General features: G+C 39.3%; 1 protein-coding gene across 3 annotated transcripts in view; it reads right to left on the reverse strand.

Annotated features, from left to right (window-relative positions):
- Positions 1-496: 496 nt before the first annotated feature.
- The window catches only part of GLDN (gliomedin), a 37,875-nt gene continuing 18,289 nt past the window's right edge, over positions 497-20,082 (reverse strand). Inside the window, exons 1-10 of one of the 3 annotated variants that reach the window (XM_027644178.1) lie at positions 18,361-18,514; positions 14,731-14,782; positions 12,519-12,536; positions 11,778-11,885; positions 9,899-10,045; positions 9,098-9,223; positions 6,263-6,343; positions 6,055-6,180; positions 5,173-5,323; positions 497-1,923 (exon numbers count right to left, since the gene is read on the reverse strand). In XM_027644178.1, the coding sequence (XP_027499979.1) occupies positions 1,464-1,923; positions 5,173-5,323; positions 6,055-6,180; positions 6,263-6,343; positions 9,098-9,223; positions 9,899-10,045; positions 11,778-11,885; positions 12,519-12,536; positions 14,731-14,782; positions 18,361-18,393 (1,302 nt within the window). In that variant the 5' untranslated portion in view covers positions 18,394-18,514 and the 3' untranslated portion in view covers positions 497-1,463. Of the gene's footprint in view, positions 1,924-5,172; positions 5,324-6,054; positions 6,181-6,262; positions 6,344-9,097; positions 9,224-9,898; positions 10,046-11,777; positions 11,886-12,518; positions 12,537-14,730; positions 14,783-17,915; positions 17,946-18,360; positions 18,515-20,082 lie in introns of those variants that run through there. The other 2 variants (XM_027644175.1, XM_027644176.1) reach the window with 2 other exon arrangements.

The following is a 20,082-nucleotide window of genomic DNA, read 5'->3' on the forward strand; positions in this document are numbered from 1 at the left end:
TCTGCAAGGCCTTAGTGAAAACAGCAGGTATGCTGAGAAGAGACCCAATCATCACTGTATCACACACTGAAGTTTAGCTGCAGCAGAGGCATTTTTTCAGCTAGACAAGGTTCTGCAGGCACAGGCATTCCCAAATTCATTAATCCCTTTGATGATGCCTGGATGTCACAAAGGTATTAAACACTTCAGTGCAGTTCAGGATTTAAATGACACTTTCCTTCTAAATATTTGGATGAGCCCCATGAACTTTAGCAACATGCACAGACAGCTTAGAAATTCAAGTAGGTGTTTTCCCAAGAGCACAATTTTGAATATAGATACACAAACCAACAGTAGAGATTTATGTCCCAATGTTGAATTTAGAAACCTGAAATAACAGAGCAAAATTAAAAAGTTCCTATTATTTCTCAGCTCTAGCTTTCAAAAATTTGAATGTGAATATGTGTTCTCTGACTTAAGGTTAACAACAAATTAAGCCATTAAGCAGTATGATGAATACATGTATTCCTGCTTAAGCTACTTTATTTTTCTAAGAATAGCAGCAAAAACATATACCCTTCATTTTATGATTTCATTTGTATGGATGAATGTGGGGACATTTTATTTTAGAAATATGCCCTATTAAATACAATTATAAACAAGTTATAATGGTGTAGTTCACATGACAGTGAGGGGCAAGGAAGAGTCTGCAGCAACACTCAAAATGCAAACACTGTTAAAAATGAAATTTTAATCATAAATGTTACATCTTCTCTTCAATTTTAAACCTTGGTACTTTTCTTCCAATTCTTCATTTATGAAACAAAATGTATATTCAGTACTTCATGTCATTATTCCTATTTTCCTTGTACTTTGGCTGGATTTTGCTTTTGATTACTAACAGTTGATTGAGCTCGTCAAAGGGGAAGCTTTCAGCTTTTTTTCTATTTAAATAACTCTTTCCATCCCCCTTATTTGTAACAGCTGTAAACCTCTGTTCAGAAAAAAATCTTTGCTGAGAATCCGTGGAAATTAAATGAAAGTGACAAAGGTATTTGTACACAAAAGTTCATTATTTAGATATTTATACTAGACCATAATCACTGACTAGAAAATGATTGCAGAGAAGATGATCGCAACTGAAAGTTATAAATAGTCTCTGCTGAGCACATGACCGTGGAATAATCGATGAACATTAGATACAATTATCAGCTGAATAACAGGGGAGAAACAAAAGCAAGTCTGTGCTAACTGTTTGCCAGCTGCAATAGTGAACAGCTATTTTTTAAAAAGATGAGGATGGCCTGTGTAACTGAAGTGTGTTTATACAAAGGCACCTGATCTTGCTTTTAGACACACTCACAAACCACCATCAGTAAACAGAAAATGATGCCAAGTGAAGAGACCCATATGTGTATGTCACAGAGCTTTAAATAGATTATTTAGACAAGCATGGCTCCCATACATGGCATGTTAAAATATTTTCATCTACCAAAATGTACAGGGTACACCATTAAGCTCCCGTTCTCCCACGTGTACAAGTTCTTGTCTCGTAGGCTGTACGAAAGCATAGCAAGAACAGACTGTGAAGACCGTAAATCAAACCTTGCATCAACCTGCTTCCCTTTCAGTAAATCAAAAGCAAAACTTACTGTCATGTCCTTAGTGTCAGTAACATAAATAATGCCACATGCTATGAATGCATTACCAGCCTTGGACTTTGGATATGTGGTGTTGATGTGCTGAATGACTGAAAACGTTTCTTCATCAATATGTGCTACCATTATGTTTTCATCAGTGCTCGAGGCATAGATAATCCAGAGCCCCTTCTCATCCACTGCTATGTTGAAATACGTCTTGGAGTTAGAGAAGAGGTAGTTGCGCCCATGGTGTAGGGCATTTTCAATGAGCAGAGTGCCCAGCGATGCTCTGTCGAGCCCAAATCTGCAATGAGATACAGTGAGGACTCAGTGCACTGTGTTAAAGTTCATTTCCATGCACAGGGTTTGGCTGAAGCAATTCCAAGCGCGTTACTACTGATAGAAGTGTTGTTGAAAGCACTTGAGTTCAAGGACCATTCTGATGTCTTTTAAGATTAAGTTCTCAAAGAACCTTCCAAAACACTAGGAGAAAATTCCAAAGTAATAACCAATCTGAGAGGTGCATAAGAGCATGGACTTGCTTTGGTAGGTTTCACTTTATTTAGTCTGTGAGCTGTATTATCACTTGGATGAAAGAAGCAGCTAAAAGGAATGGATATTAAAAAGAATTGGATACCAGGTGAAGGCCCAGACTTGTGAAACGGAATCTGTACATAAGTTTGCTTTTGACTAGAACTAAAGGGAGAAAATGAGAGTGACGAAAGCAGCTTAAATTCTGGGCAGGTTCACCTGGTCTTAGAGTTCCTCTTCTGAAAACAGTTCAGATAACACGGTGATTTGGTCAAATAGACATCAAAGGAATAAAAATTCTATTTTTGTAGAGCCAAAATTCTGACCTCATGCTGGCCTCAACAGGACAGCCTGAATGTTTCATCTCTATAAAACTGTTTTCATTCCTTGAAATTCCTTAGGATGATGATAATCTGAGGGCAGCAGCAGTGAGCAACTAAATTGTGTTCCTCTACTAGAGGCTAATCAGCTTCTATTGAGACACATCTGCAGTTAGCATTTAACCACCAAATAACACCATACTTTAGCAAAGGCAGAGGGAGAACGTTTAATCTTTTTAAATAGTGCCCTCTATAAAGAAGTACATTTCATGTCTGACTTCTATCTAACTGTATAGCTCCATTCTTCCAATAGAGGAAGAAAAAATGTTACTCCATACAGGAATCTGCTACACTTACAAGTTTTCTGAGAAGACAGGCTTAATCACAGGAACATTTCAGATCCAGGAACTTATAATAGAAGGAAGAATACTGGGAGGATAATTTTTCAGTCTAAAGGCCATTGATAGCATATACTGGAAAAATCATCATAAGAAAAATAAAGAATGACCAACTTAGATACTTTCCCTCAGCTTTTGGAAAACTCACATCTGCAGCAACTCCATATTCCAGCAGCATTTATGTGTAATAAAAGAACTCTTCAAGGCTGGAGAAGATTTGAGAAATGTATGTGTCAACCCAGTTAATCTTGTTAGTTGCTTCATGTTAGTAAATAACCTCATGCAAGGACTAGAAGGACAGCCCTTGACAGGAATAGTCACTCAGAAATGCAGTTTTTCTTCAGGATTTTTTTCTATAAAGAGCCAACAAGAAAAAAAACACCTCAAGATTCATTAGAAAAGTGCAAGACCTGCAACACACAACTGTCTTTTCCTGTTATATGTGAAAATCCTGAAAGGAGCAGAAAAGTGAAGTTTCATTCCCGGGTTTCTCTTGGGCTCCCCAGTCAAGGACAGTCTGCAAAATTCTTTAATCATCTGACACCTTGGGGTCAATGACAACATACAGTGTAATACTTTCATCAACTGCAGGGAACTCAAGCTGCAAACACTTTTCTGATCACTAAAAGCAGTGAAGTCAACCAAAAATAACAGAGGTGAGAAAGCATGTTATGAAACAATGTCAGGGATCTGACCATCATGAGAAAACCTGCCAAAGGTCAGACAAACCTAGCTTTGCCAGCTTTTAAATATGACAAGAAACTCCTTTTAAATATTTTTTCAACATTTGCAAGATGAGCCAACCCGATCCTCACCCATTCCTTCCATTAAATCAATAAAAAAGAAGCTTTTATGCAGCCCAAATTCAAGGAGTTCACTGTCATAAAATTCACTGTCATAGAATTCATAGTGCCTCATTCAATCTGTGCTGAAGACAAATAATCTCAGAGTGAATAACTGAACAGAAAGGCCATTTCTCAGCAGTTCCTTAGAGAGGTTTTAAAAATTCCACAAATAGTTTGTGTTCTTCTGTACATGAAAGCATTTCTCAATTAACGGTACCCAAGCAAAGCTGAGGAATCTCTGCCCTATCACTATGTATTGCTTAGACTGTGATGATCTTTTACAGAAAAAAAGCCTAAAGGTATTTGAAGGAGGTTGCCAAAAAGTGAGCTTGTCTTTGCAGAATAAATATTATAAAATCCACACAGCTTGCTCACATTCCTTGGCATCCACATGAATATAGGAAGGCAGCACTCACACCTGCTTGGGAATAGACATCAAAGTATAGTAAATGTTCTTGGCTCAAACATCAGGGTCGTGTAAGAACTTGAAAGCACACGCAATCTTTCATTTGCCCTTGGACTGTCTGTCTTTGGCTCTTCCCACAAGGTGAGATTTTGGGTTTGATTTGTATTGTCTGTCTCTGTCCTCAGGAGAAACCGAAACAGAGACGTAATTCCCAGTTCCAGTTCAGGGACATACATCGGGAGAGTTGTAGGAACTTCTTATTACAAGGAAATCAAACATTGGAGCCACTCCTCCACAGTGGAATGTGCAATTCACCAGGTCACCACGTCCTCAGCTGGTGCCTCAGTGCATTCCTCTGCTCCAGCATCCAGCAGCACGGGACAGCCCGGAGAGCAGCTCTGCAGAGCCACCCCCTGTGCCTCCCAGACTGCAGCTGAACCAGTTCTTACTCAGGTGCAGGTAGATGCACAAGTTATTTTTCTAAATCAAATGCCTTTTTCTGATATCCAAATTCCTTAGTCAGTTCTCATTTCTTTCTTGCAATTATGAACACAGGAAAGAATCCAAGTCGAAGAACACCCACAGCAATGTAATGTATAATAGCAACCTGTTGGACCCCAGGATAGCCAAGAGAAAAATCTGTTGTCATCTCTGCGTGTGGCATCTTGTTCATCTTGAGGCCCAGTTGCCCTACCACATAGTAACTGCAGAGGTGAACCCCTTAGACACAGTTCAGTTCTGATGCCTAAAGAACTGATCACAGCAGAGTAGTGGACCTGGGCTACCCTCCCAATTTCCCTCCTTCTGCGGCATCTGCACACACAGATGGAAGGCTGGTGGCCCACATTGTAGTTACAGATTGTAAAGAATGAGTTTTTCTGTTCTGGAAAGAGTTCTGAACCATTCCACCATTCTTCCTAGTTACGATCAGAAAGAAACACAAAACTGTACCAGGAAAGTTCTCTGCTTTTCTGAGGTTCACCTCTGTCACTTTAGCCCACCGCTCCTCCTTCCACACCATCACTTGCTTTAAGACAACTGTGTTTGACTTACTTCAGAATGACATTAGTTCCTCCCTTCTGATAGTACAGATGATTGTTTTGTACTGCATGACCACATCCATAAAAGAATCCCGTGATGTTAATGATCCTGTAGCTGTCATTCAGCAAGGCATTGGAATTCTCATATTCTTTTATAGAGTTTCCTAAACAAAGGGGAAAACACGAGAAAAAAAAGGGACTACCATCTGGTTCATCTAATTTTGAAATCTCTGTTTTAAAATTCAGTCTTCAGTAAAAGTCAATCTCAATCAACTGTCTGACAGATAACAATTGTATTGTGTGTTTTCAATAATGATTCATCTTGCTGAAATGTGAAGAAGTAATCCAGAGACACACAAAAAAAACTGTATAGGAGATGAGCAAGAGCCTGTTTCCCACAGACTTAATGGGCCCTCATTCTGAACACAGCTGATATATATGCAGAAATATTTCCTTTTTCCACTTAGGTCCTTGGCATTTTCCTGCTCTTAATGTAGAAATCCAATGCAGAAACTGATTCATTTTCATGCCTGGCTAAATGAAAGGGCAAAAATCCTAGCTACAATTTAGAGAAGTAAAGCCATAGAAAAGAGAAACTCTTGAAAGAAAAGAATAAAACACCATGAACAGCAGGCATTTAAATTTGAATTTGTTAAAAAAAAAAAAACTGAAAACTTCAAACTATTTTTAAAATCTGATGTTGCCTCTGAAGATGTCTGACACTACAAATGCCTACAACCATATTTATAGTCAAGTTTTATACAGGTAATATGGAAAATACTCTGAAAAAGATGTTGGTAAAACCCCATTGTACTTATTACTTTAATTTGAAGGGATTAAGGAAGCAGTGTCAGTATAACAATGGATTTTTCATTATGTCTACTACTAAAAATACCTAAGAAATGCATGGTAAGCCAAATCCTTTCATCACTTATATTTGCAGGCTCCCGCATCCAAGTTCCGAATGTTTGCTGAACACTGACAAAGTGAACAGGACTTCCCACAGATGTTATGACGCATTCTAGTAGAAAAAAAAGCACATGTCCATGATCTATGACACTAAAACAGCAAGTATCACTTAGTCATGCTCTGCAGCAGGTTACCAGGTTTTTTTGAAGGACCAGGGGTTCTGTCTTCAGCTTTTCCAGCCAGGGTGTCATCATTTGGTACATCACATGTCTCACCTGGAATTGAGGGAGAAATGGTAAAATATGTCATTTTTCTCTATTTGACATGACAGACAACAGACATTTCTCTGTTTGACATGCACGTGACAGATGTGCACATCAGTGACTCCACTAAAATAAAAGGATGACAACTGGGATTTTGTTTCACCTGAGAAAAAAATCTGCTCAGGTTGGTCTGGTCAAAAAATGAGATTAGGAAAGATTTGCTCTCACTCCTGCCAAGGAAATGAAATGTTTGGGTTGGTTTGTTTCCTTGAGGTTGTCAGGCTGACAGTGAACTTTGAGGAGTAACTAATTAAATCAACAGATTTAATTCCTTAGCTATGAATTCCTGAGTAGCTGCTTAGAAAGACAGTTACCCTTTTTTCCTTAGATAACTTTACACAACTGAGGTAGATTGAAAACGGCTGATTTCACAGTAATACCAAAAACATTTTCTTGGGAATGAGTGGTTGTTAAACTCAAAAGCATCATTCCCAGATCGCCACACTCCAGCCCAAGACAGCAATAAAGCACTAACACATACAGTGAGCACAAAAGATTGCAGCTCAGCCACTCATGCCACAGAAGCAGCAGTGTGAAAGACTGAGGGAAATGATGCATTATGATACTTACAGGCATAGAAATGTTTCACATTAGAAACAAACACCTGGAAACATTTTTGCCCACCCCTCAACAGTATGAGGAGCATTGGTTGGATTTTCCCTTTGAGTTTACCATTAAAACAAGGCCTGAATTAAATTATTTATGCACCTTTTTCTGTAAAACCAAGTACCTCTTCTACCCTTAAAACAACATGACACATTTCAGTTTGCTTAGCAGGAATAACCACAGAGAACAGTTCTCAGCTTTTTGCTGAAGATATCCTTATTTCATTGTAGCCTTGTTTTCTAATTCCATCCTTAATTTTCATCTCCTTACATATTGCACACTGCTTGATATACAGGCTGCAAATTCTTTTAGACACATATTCTTCTTGTTTCTTTGCCACATATTTCTGGGATTTACAGATCTGTGCTGAAATTTAAGTGAGAAAGATAGTAAAAATATGAAATAAAGTAATGCTGAAAGGGCACCATGACATTGAGGAAAGAAAGGACAGATTATACTGAATTGTTGTTTTTTCCTTTAGGTTGTGTCCTCTCTTTGCTCATGCGGAAGAAAACTACTCCAACACGAAGCAAGAACAAGATGTATTTCTCCCATCCTTTTATCTAAGGCATTTGGTGAGATGACATTGAAAGTTTGCAAGCGATCACAGTGTATCTCCAAAAAAGGCCTAAACAGTCAACCCAACCATGATTAGCTCAATGCCCTATAGCTGGAATCTAGCAGTCCCTCTGGATCCCTTTAAAGCTTCTGATCACAAAATATTGTCAGAAAATCTCAAAAAAGGAACCCACTCAGCAGAAATCATAAGTTGCAATGCACAAGTTAATTTTCTTGGGCTGAGTCTGATAGATGCAGTTGACTGGATGAGCGGTTCCCTGTACAGTAGTTTATCTAAGGCTACAGAGCAGTCAGGGAGCAGGTCAGTGCAGCAAAGCTGAGTGTGCTATTTGTGTTTGAGGATAGCTGCAGTACTCTGAGGGCCTTTCAGCTGCATCAATCAGACAGCAACTCAAATTAAAAAGACAGTTTTCAATCAGAGACTCTTATGGGAAATTTTCATTACTTTCTTTCCATCAAAAAACCAAGATAAATATCCTACTGATTCCTATCATAAAATGTTCTGGTTGAGAGTTAGTGGAGTTTACAAGACATTAAAACTATTGATTTGGTCTGTTGGAGGAGGGATGGAGCAAGGCAGTTTGGAGCAGAGATGTTTTGGTTTTTTAGAATTTACTAACAGTACCATTGAGAAAAAATACACCCGAGCTTCCAACTAATTATTCTCTTTTTTGAAGAAAAAAAAGTTTTACCCAATTCAAAATTTAATTTGAAGAAACCAGTCTTGTATTCTTATGTAATAAGTTAATTACAGTTGTAAATCAGTATGTGTATTCTCTTTCCTTAAAAAGGATATGAATATTTAATTATAAAAGCTGGGTTATTCTTTGAATTTTGGTAATAAGATCTCATGGCTTACTAAGTCATAAAACATAAAAGCTCATTGAGGAAGATCTCATCTTTGCAGAGTTATTTGACTGTAACTCCCATTTGCACACTGCGATTTCAAATCCATCAGAAATCCATCAGAAGGCTTATCCTGCAAAGCACTTCAGGCTGCTTCAACACTTGAAAAGAGGCCACATGAGCAAATGGCTCAATTATCTCCTATAGTACTTCATGCATTTCTGAACTTCAAATAGAATGAGATTTCTGCTCCAGCTCTCTACTTTCTGTTTTAGGGAGTCCCTCTGGGCTCTGTTCAGATACTTCAATATTCAGAATCAGGGTGATGTATCTACATGTAAAATTAAAAATTCAGCATTTAAAAGCCAAAAATTTCAACTGCATTTCTCATACTTTCCAAATTTATCCCATCTAACAGAAAACCACCATTTTTTAACACTTTGCCTGACCATTAGCATAGCACAATGAAAAGACTAATATTGTACAGGTGGTAACTTGCTGCCTTATCCAAGCCATATTTCAGTAAAACACCTAAACATATATTCAGCTTTAAGTTTGCAGTTTTACTGATGCCAAGCGAAATTAAACCTGTGCTTACTGTTTTGTGACACTTGAAGCAATATTTTAATCTTGAACTAGTTCATAATACAAAAAAGAACAGTGGGGAGAACTAACCTGTGCATGTGCTGCTGCATGTGTTCTCCTGAAGCTCTGCTTTAGCTTTACCTTTACGTTTACCTGGAGGCCCTGGGGGTCCAGGTGGTCCAGGGGGCCCTGGTGGTCCAGGTTCACCTTTTGCACCTGTGTACAAAACAGAGTCCTGTCACAGGCCTTGCACAGACAACAGGCAACCTGCAGAGAACCATGTGGCAGACTTGGAGACATCTCTAAAACAGCCTCTCTCTTTCTTAAGAGGTTTCTGAGTACAGAAATATGGTGCAATACACACTGGAATGCTGGTCGTTGGAAGCTGAACCATAAAGAATTTCACAAGGTCACCAGTGCATTTTATCTGTCTGGATTACAGGCACATTAGAGAGCTGTATAGCACTGCTACCTTTTTCTCACTGCATTCTAAGACCTCAACTTCAGATGCTACATTGCTATAATTTTACACAGTTTGGCTGCTTCATGTATTCCGGAGTGGATATCTGATCCTCATTTTCTAATAGAGAAATAAAACCACACTGAAAGAAAGAGCAGGAGAAGGTCAGCTGTCTGGAAGTGTATTGGAAAGAGTGGAGTTCACAAACACCTCAACCTAAAGCCCAAGTAGAAAAGTTTTTGTGAAGACTTGCATTACAAAGAGAACAATCTCCTGGGCACAGCAATACTCAAACTTCACTGTGTGTGTATACCATATTTATACTGGCTGGCCCTGCTCTTGCACATCACATTCATGCTTCAGAAGTGGAAGGTATCTTTTCCTGTCAAGCACACTGTTGCAAGAGAACTCCCAAGAGCACTTCTTCATACCTTCTAATATCACATCATTGCTTGCATCCCCCTTTTCTCCCTTGGCTCCTCTTGCACCTTTTACTCCTGGCATACCATCCTTGCCAGGTAAACCCATTTCTCCAGGTTCTCCTTTCTGTCCTTGATCACCTTTTGGTCCTGGCAGACCTAGAAATAAAAAGTATTTCAGTACCAAGAACTCTACTCCAGCATTAAGCACCAATTAATACATATTTTTACTGCAAACCATATTCACTCTAGTTATTTTTTTTCACCTGTATTTAGCTGGGTAGCTGTAATTTGTTTGGATTTCAAAGAAATGTTGTAACCTAATATGAAAGGAAACTGTGTGCAATTTGTCTGGTGCAAATAATATATTCTCTACCTTGTGATCTCTGAGTTTTGAACACGGATCACACAGGCCTGGGCCTCATTAACACTGGCAGGAGAATTTCTGGATAAGTAGAAATACTGTGGAAAGATGTGAGGTCATACCTTTATTTCACATATGTAAGACATTGAAGAAAGGCATTGTCATAGCTCATCTAGGGGTTTTTTTAAAGTAATTAGGCACAAACTTTACAACACACATTGCACTTTTAACTTTTTCCACCGTCCCAATAGAACATAGATACAGCTGCCTAGCAATGCTTTCTGTGGCTGTTGTAACTCTACACTTGCTAGAAGCATGATTAACCCACATACTTTTTGCACTTGGTCATGTAGTAAATTCATATATTTAACAAGATATTCCTTTGTCCTCTGTGATTTAGTTCTGCAATAGGAAAAAACGTGTGTTTGTACAACTGACACATCGAAACTCTCCACCCTCTACTTTTGCGGCACTTTTTTCTCACTTTAGGAGACAGAAAAATATTTACAAATAGAAATTTGTCAGTGTTCTTGTGGGCATAGATTTCAAATAAATTACATTTGTTAATACTGGAAAAGAAACTGCTTGTTTTTCTACTACGGTTTTACTACTTAAATTGATTTTGCGTAATCAGAAGAAGAACTACAGTTTGCGGTTGAAATCCAAAACGTGCCTGGCACAATCGCCACCTGGCTCTCTGAAGACTGGTTCTCACTTTCATTTCCAATTTTAAAAATTCGTTGAGGATACTGAAGAGACAGAACACATGTTGTCTCAAGGTATGGTAGGCAATTGTTCCACTTACACCTGCCAGTGAGTCCACACAGCTCCATGTGAAAAGCCAGAATAACAGATGGGTCACTACAAACACCAGCCTGCACACCAGCCTGCCTGCTCATCAACATACCCTTCCTCTTCTCCATCCTCTCTTAATTCCACCATTCTGATGCTCTTTTGTCCCTTCCCCTCCTCCCATTCACCACCTGCTGCTTTCTCCCTCTGCCTTGGAGGCACCAGTTATCCATCAGCACTTTCACACAGCTCGTCTGCCCCAGGTAAATCAGTGGAGAAATCAAGTACTGCTTTAAGATCTCACAGCATTGAATCTGAAACCAAATCTGTGGTAACATATATAACAACTTTCACCCCCAAACTCTGGCTTTCTTTTTAAAAAGTCTGAAGTCAAGGGCTGTGATGTTGGCAGGTTGAGGGAGTAGAAATATGCTTACAATAATAGCAATTACTAGTGAGTTCAGAATATGGATATTCAATTAAGTGAGTTCAGTAATTTTAGTGTGCAATATTCTATGGTGTATATATACCATCTTCCTCACTGTAGAGTAAGTCTGAATAATCTGCCGAAGCTTAGTATGAGGCTATGAATGGTACAGAATTCTGTAACATGTACCTTCTTTGTAAACTTTGAAACCCTTCTCCCTGTACAAAGGTCTACAAGAAAGAACATCCGAATATAGCAGTAAAAAAAAAAAGTCAGGTTTTTTTTTTAAATAACCATTAAAAAACTACCTATTTTTCCTCTTTTTCCATTTAGTCCTGGTTCTCCCTTTTGTCCTGGTATGCCTGGGACTCCATCTGATCCATTGTAGCCAGGCAGTCCATCAAGTCCAGGAGGCCCTGATGAAACCAAAGAGCACAACTGAACTTTCACTGCTAAATGCAATTTATCCTTAAATCTACTACATTTACATGTAGTATGTTTTTATATATATATTGAACCCTGGAAAAACATAACTCATACTTTTCTGATACAGAGAACTACTCTAAACAGACTCACAGGTAAAGCAGCACACAAAGAAAGCAAGTACACATTCATACAGCAACACTTGAGTGAGAACAGGGGGAGAGAATTAAATAAGAAAGGAGGAAAAGCTATGGGGGAAGTGTGCAGTCAGTAATCAATACTTTTAAAGAGATGTTAAATTACAATATCCGTTTTTTCTGGATTTTTTAGTATATAGACTCCTCTCTTCAGCTAAATGCTACTTAAGCACTCTTAATTCCATTTGGTTTTGATTAAATATTCTACTCCCTTCACTAGAAAATTATAATTTCTAAAACCTCCCCGGCCTCAGAAGGGGCACAAGCTGACCTAAATACAAAAACTAAAGGCAGGCATTCAACCTTCCCTCATGCTAAATAGAAAAGGAAAAGTATTTTGTGAAAGATGCATTTCTACATTTCAACATTTTGTACCAGCAACTGTTTTAATTACCTCAAAATGTTACTGAAATTATCCAAGTGTCTTACCTGGGGGACCTGGAGGGCCTACAGTAAGAAAAAAAAAAAGACAGGAAGAAATGGTGAATTTAACCTACCAAGAAAACAAAGCAATTCCAAATTGAACTGATTACCATTAGATCAGAACAGTAAAAGGGGAGGAAAACCCCTCAAATTTCAAAATTAACAGCTAGCTATTTAACTGCTTTGTATTATAAATAATTATCTGAGCATTAGCAGTAGCTCAGACTTAGTGAGAGAGAATCCTTCAACACAATTACATATACACATTTTGCTTTTTTCAGATTTCAGTTGATAAAGGTTTGACAAAAAACCTCTACAGTGAAATCTCACTGTCAGGGGCTTCAGTGCCTGCAGAAAGCCATGGGTGCAAGGCACTTAACAGCCATTACATTTCCTTCACTTAAGTCTTCTCCAACAACCTGTTATAGCAGAAGATTAGTAGCTTTGCAATACTGCTGAATGGCACAATTAAAAAATCTTGTTAAAAATACACCACATGCCACACTGCTCTGTGTTTTACAGATATTTCATTGCCACTCAGGACTCAGACTATTTAAATTTTAAAAAAAGGCAGGGGGAAGGGAAGGTTTGGGGAGGGGAGGGGAAGGGAGATTGTATCATTCCTATTAACTACATCTAAATCCCACGTGATTGTTCTCCAGCCTCGACTGAGCTTCCCACAGAAACTGCTTGGTGCATCAGAACTTGAACTCACTTCAGGTATTCAGCAACACTGAAACCTTAATGCCTTAATGCCTCTGACAGAGCTCAGATAAAGGGCCCTAATGAGAAGCAAGCATAGCAGGCAAAAGTAAAGCAAGACTAAAAGAGAAAATGTTTCCGATGTTTCTGTAACAAGATTTATCTTCTATGTTACCCAGTACACATTAAAAAAAAAAAAAAAAAAAAAAGCTTTAGGAGAAAAAAAAAAAAGGTGGCAGTTGCAATTAAAAAACCAAATTAGTTTTATGAACAGCCAAAGTACTCTCTTGCTTCAGCAAAACTCTCTACAACAGAAAATAACAGTAATTATTAGATTTCCCTAAGGATGACTATTTTCAGCATTAATTACAAAGTATTATAAGTAAAGTGAAAACCATCTTACAATACCATTATAACAATTATCTCTTTTAATCAGTACAGGTAGTAACATCAGTTAACATCTTTCTACCATTTCTCTGGCAAATGGCCATTTTTTCCACACTACAATGTTACATCCTATTAGTGCATTCACTTACTTCCTCATCCCCAAAACTGAGGCTCTTTGTATAAGTCAAAGATAGATAAGAAAGGTGCTTGAAAGGTAGCAAATGACACTAGGGCCTATAGCAGAGAAAGCCAAGCATTTAATGGTGTTCAGAGAGAAGAAGGTACAGAAGGCACTCAGTAATGTGAATTTACAAGTCCTAAGCCCAAAGAAGAAAACTTTTAGACTGTTTGTGTTTCAGTCTCTTAGGATCAGAACTGACTCACAGCTTCAGAAGCAGTATTTAACATGTGTGTACTATGGTAGTTCTCATTTGTGTTGAATCAGTGGAGTCAAACGGACCTTATAGCCATTTGAAAACTCAAACCAGACAGCAAATGAAGCATTTTCTTTAACTCATAAAAAACTGACTTCTTCCTAATCTTCTACTTTTCAAAAATAACATGACTAATTCTGTGATAGACTTCAAAGCTGGACAGTTGCTCTTAAATTGGCTGCTCCCTGAACTCTTCACCAAATCACATCAAAACTTCTCACACCTTTTCTGGTCCCAACCATGAGTTGCTCCAGCTCCTCCCTGGTAAGATGTGAAACATCCTGTAGCCAATGCAGCTGAGACAAGGTGCTCATCCAAGTCCCACTGCTCCACTGCAGTTGCAACAACAGGAGTGGGTTTCTATACCATCTATGTTCATCCCATGTTAGGTTTCAAGCGTGGCATACACAAAAATACCATGATTAAACCTCAATTAGTATTTTAAACACCCAAGTCTGAGAGATTTGTTTATCAAAATTACATGGAAAAGAAATAGCTCCAAGTAACATCAACTGAGCTCCCTAAATTCCAGCATTTGTATTAAATGGGTACAGTTAAGTCCCAAAGTGGCATCCAGTATCTTTTTTTTTTAAACTGTTCTTTGACACATTTATTGACCTCAGGTTCTTTGAAAACAGTGTATTTCTGTGTTCCTGAAGGTCACAGAGGTTCAATGATTAAGGTAATAAGCATACCTGTTAAGCATATGCCTTTTGTGCTGTTACATAAATCCACCATCACTCGGACCTAATATTGCAAAGAAAGTAAAGTTGAAAACAATGTATTTCATAAAAGTGTCTGGTTCACTTTACCTACAGAAATAATTTCAAAAACGAAGATACAACTGGTCACTTTGCTAATAAGAATAAACTTTTCAGAATTACCTTAACACTGTGACACCATCCACCTCATCAGGCTGTTTCTCTCATAGGCATCTGTTCAATACACCTCATATTAATCCTTACTGAAAATATGAATAAAATATTGCCCAGACAACTCCATACATCATCTAGTCATCAAATTTCACACATTACTGTAAAACATGTATTAAAACATGTATTAAAAGCCAACATCAGCCAATAAAAATTGCATTCAATTTTATTTTATATTTGCATCAAATGATGCAAATTTTTCAACATAGCATATTAAGGTAGAAAGGCTTCCTATGTTCCAAATAAGTGATTTATTATCTTTGAATAACCAAGATCTGCAAATCTGAAATGGACCTTCATCCACTCAAAATAATTCATCACAACCATGACAGATTTTATAAAACCAAGCTAGAAGACACATTCATAAAGATGCTCTTAATCTAGAGTAGAATAAAATGTATCAATTAAAAAGTCATCACTACAAAATACATGACTCTTGGCTGGGCAAATATTCACTTTACATGTCCTGCATACTGAAAGTCAACACTCTAAAATATTTTGCAACTCATCAAAACAACCAGCAGAAATAAGGATATCATGAACACGAGCACTGACAGTGCCTCAGCTCTTTTGTGGGAAAGTCTAATGTTTATAGCCAGGAAATAAAAAGGTCATTACTTCAGGGCTGTGCAATATATGATAATTTATGAACCATTTACCAAGAGTTTCACATTTATTCATCTTTGTACAATTACTCTATTTACAAATAATGGAATGCACTAGTCCCAAAGGACAGAACAAATGAGTGCAAGGCAATCTGAAAGGCAGATTGAAGTTTAAACCTAGAAAGGTTATTTACCACTGTCAATCATAATTTTTAAAATTAATGCATCATTAGTTTCAACTGACAAATCTAACAGACTCAAAGAAAGGACAATTGTTTTGATGGCAAGGATTCTTTTCCTGAAAAACCAAACCATACTTGACAATGGGTTCCTGTTCTGCCTGATACATACTGTGAAGGTACTGGGTTCCAGACCGGACTGGAAAAGCTTTTACATTTAGAAATTTAGACTCAATTTAAATTAGCTGAGAAGTGCTAACTGGTTTTGAATATCAGGCTTGTTCTCTTTCCCCTCACACTCTTCAAAAATACTTATCTCCTACCTTCTAATTTGTAAAATATACATTGTCAATGTGTACTCTAATTCTAACTGCATTTTAATTAAAATAGTTCTATTGAGGTTGAATAAGTGATCATAACTTGCTTTGGGGCCCTCCAATTATCTCAGCAGCACTACTTTTACCATTCAGTGCAACTCAGGTGACAATTAAAAGGACATGGCACTCAGGAAGTGCAAACAGACTATAGCAGAACCTCCAGCTTAGCAATGAGAGATGAGCAGACTGTTCAATCAGCCAGCATCATCACTAAGAAAAGCTACAGCTGAAAGTATCTTATTTAAATGCTAGAAATTAAGTTTTCTCACAAAGAAATGGTGAAAAAAATTAAAAAGAAAAAAGACTAAACTATGAAACAGCTACTCAGATAATTGGTAGTCCCCATAAGCCACCACTTCTTGCACTGTCTTAAATCACACTTTGAAACCTGCTGGACTGTTACTTTTGTGTCAGTCTTTCTGCAGCAACAGATTTGCCAATTTCCTATTTTCTTACAAAATAAGTATATGTAAACACAAACACAGAAATAATAGGCCAGAACCAAAAATATACTAATGTTATCAAAGCTAAAATATGGGGCTTGATGCCTAAGGTTATTTCAAAGATCCTTGAGCAGTGGCCACACCAGATCTCCGTGAGCAGTGGGACACTGACACCTGCAGAAATTGGTGCTTCCACCACAAGAGAGAACCTACTCAGGTAAAACCTCCATTCGGGGCCCACATTCAGCAGAGGCTGGAACGTTGTTCCAAGGCCCACCAGTGTAACAGGGGTCATCTCACCAACTCTAAGGAACTTTGTCTCACAGCACAAAGTAGTCAAGCCTTGAAATTAACTTAGTGGGAGTTATATTCCAAACGCAGAAATGCAGGAGTGGGAGGAGGGGGTGCTTGAAAATTTTTCTAAGGGCACCTTTTTTCCCCTTGAGCAAGTGAGTCTGCACACACACATCCCTCTGAGCAGCAGCCAGAAAAATGTTTGATGGGAGCTTTGTAAGAACAAAAAGCCATGACCACCGCCCCCCCAGTAACTCCCTGTAGGATACATTTAAATGAAGCACATGCACACAGCAGTAGTCACAGTGGACATTTAAAGGCACAAGTGCATATTCTGGCCACATGCTGTTAAAATACACACCATGTGCTTGGTTCTATTTGGAGGGGGTAATAAAATTCACATAATCTGTATGTGGTACCTAATGGCAGTGGAGTAGCACATTTAATGGCCACTGTCAAATTATTCAGGCATCCAAGTGCCACCAAAAATAAAAAAAAGTCACTATCAAAACTCTCTGCTCTACGGTCTCGTTAGCTCTAATATTAAAGGAGTGGTTATCACTGTGAAATGATGATTACAATAATTTATTAACAAAACATGCCAACAGAACACTACCGAAGAGGTATTTTCTGCACATAATTTTTAAAACCAGTAATATTAATGACATGAGTAAGAACCTGAGTTAACCTCTCCTGCTTTTTTTTTTTTTTTTTTGTGGGCCTATGGCTGCAGCCCTTACTGGGACAGAATTTCCATTAAGGTTCTCTCAATAGTAATATTTTTCTTGCATTTCTTCTGACTCATAACGTAAAAGCTTTTCAATCTATTTAAAATTTTTCAGCTATGTGACCTGTTTCCTACTGAGCAAGATAATCTTTTCACCGATGTGCAAAAAACTATGGCAGTTTTGCCAGAGAGAAAGGACATACAGTTCTCCCGACCCGTCAAATACCACCCTAAATTTAACCCTTACTGAAAGAGCACTATCAATTTCAAAGAAATCAAAATCAAACCAAATGAAGTTTCACTGATAAAGTGATGTTCAGTACCTTGCAGTGAGATGCTGAACAGCAGTAAACACAGGGGGGTTCTGCTTGTGGTGTTGGTTTTAAAAACCTGAAACTTTGGAAACTGGTAACTTAGAAACTGACTTATTGCAACTAAATTTTTGAAGTTACACGAAATCCAAAAGTTCCCTCCTTTTGTCTGTGTAACTTCGACTTGTAAAGTTTAACAGCAACCTCAATTCTGTGGCCCATCAGCTCTGTCATCTCAGCATTTACAGACAACAGTAGGAACCACTGCTCCCTAGGCGCGAGATTCCAAGCACCAGGTGGGTGTGTTCGCTCCAGGTAAACCCCGCCGAGGCAGGGGCGGGACGGCACCCCCAGGGCAAACCGCGGGGCTGGCGGGATCCTCGGGCTACAGCTGGGACAAGCGACTGTCCCAAATCCCCCATCCCCCGGCGGCACCCCAATCCCGGCGGGGCCGTACCGGCACCATGGAGTAGGTCAGCATCATCAGCATCTCTTCGCTCTCGGCGCGCACGGTGCCGCGGCCGCGCTCCCCGCGCCGGCTCCGCTTGGTGCGGGCGGAGGGGGGGGGCGGCGGGGCCGGGCTCGCCCGGCAGCCCCCGCACGGAGCCGTTCCCCCGCACCGCCTCCAGCTCCCGCAGCGCCGCGCCGAGCTCCCGCCACTGCGCCAGCAGGAACAGCGTGCCCGCCGCGCTCAGCGCCGACAGAAGCCCCACGGCCGCCAGCAGCGCCCGCCCGCCCGCCGCCTCCATCGCACGGGCACGGGCGGACCGCTGCCGGCGTGAATTTATCCCCAGGGATGCTGCGGGAGGGGGCCCAGGGCAGGGGACGGGGCACCGGGGCCACCGAGCCCTGCCGCCACCGTCCCCTCCCACACCGGGGCTTGGCATCGATCCCGCAAAGCCGGGCAGGACCGGGAAGCTGCTCTCGGTCACAGCCCGTGGTCAGGCGTGATTTTTACATTTCACATGGCCTTTTCCAGCTATCAAGATTCTCCTTGACTTCATCCCCCAAAGCGGTGGTGGGGGCAGTCACACTGCGTGGTAAAAGCCCCTCCGTTACACAGACCCTGTCATTCTGTAGCTCATACCAACACTTTGCTATTTTAATATTGTATTAATTCACTAGGTAAGAATATCACTTGTATTTCACTAATAACACTTCACCTGTTGCTTTAGTTGTTCAAGCTTTTGCCAATTTACTCCTTCTAACCCTTCTGTGACATGGGATATCTCTAGTACAACAAATTTTGCTACCAAATAATTCATAGCCAAGATTAATTATCCAGAATTTCACTGTTATAAGGAATAGCAGAATTTGACCAAATATAAAGACTTCACGAACAATATAGAAGTTTCTGAAATCAGAAACTTTCTTCTAAAAAGTTATTTTAAAAGCTGACATTTAAATTTCAAACCAAAGCTGAGTGTTTTCTTACATTGATACCACTTCAAATCGACCTCAAGAAATTCACAGCTTTTGAATACCAGCTTTCCTACAAGAGAGGGTTCTTGATCCTCAACACGACAGTTCTCTGCAACTGATCAAGTACAATGTTTTGTCTCCATTCTAACTGAGCTATTGCCCTGTAATTCACGCTAATCCCACAGTGCACTGATGGATGAACTATTAGGTCAAATAGAACATGAATTTCATACACGCAGTTCTGCTGCAGTTGGTAAAACACAGTAGAGAAGCCAAGAAAACAATCCCATCATATTAAAGTTCTCATCTCTCTGAAATAAAAAATTATGCAAAAAGTGTTGGTGCCCTCAGGCATTGATTGCATTGGAGACTCTTTCCTTCTGAAACTGTCACGGTAGGTGTAAGTGGAGCAGGGTGAAAGTAGGGGGAACAAACATCATTCCACCCCATCCCATGAGATAGAAGAAAGCCATCATACATCCAAAGGTGTAAGGCTCACCAGTATAGAAGCAAAGAATAGTCTGGGTTAAAAGGCACCTTTAAAGGTCACCCAGTCCAACCCCCTGCAATGGGCACAAGCACCTTCAGCTACACCAGAGCCCTGTCCAACCTGGCCTTGAATGTTTCCACAGATGGAGCATCTACCACCTGTGTCAGTGTTTCATCACTCTCATCATAAAAACTTTCTTCCTTATATCTAGTCTAAATATACTTTAAGATATTCTAAAGAATAATAACGAAACCAAATATGTAAAAT

This window comes from Corapipo altera, unplaced genomic scaffold, assembly GCF_003945725.1.
Source record: "Corapipo altera isolate COAL_440 unplaced genomic scaffold, ASM394572v1 50, whole genome shotgun sequence".
NCBI lineage: Eukaryota > Metazoa > Chordata > Aves > Passeriformes > Pipridae > Corapipo > Corapipo altera.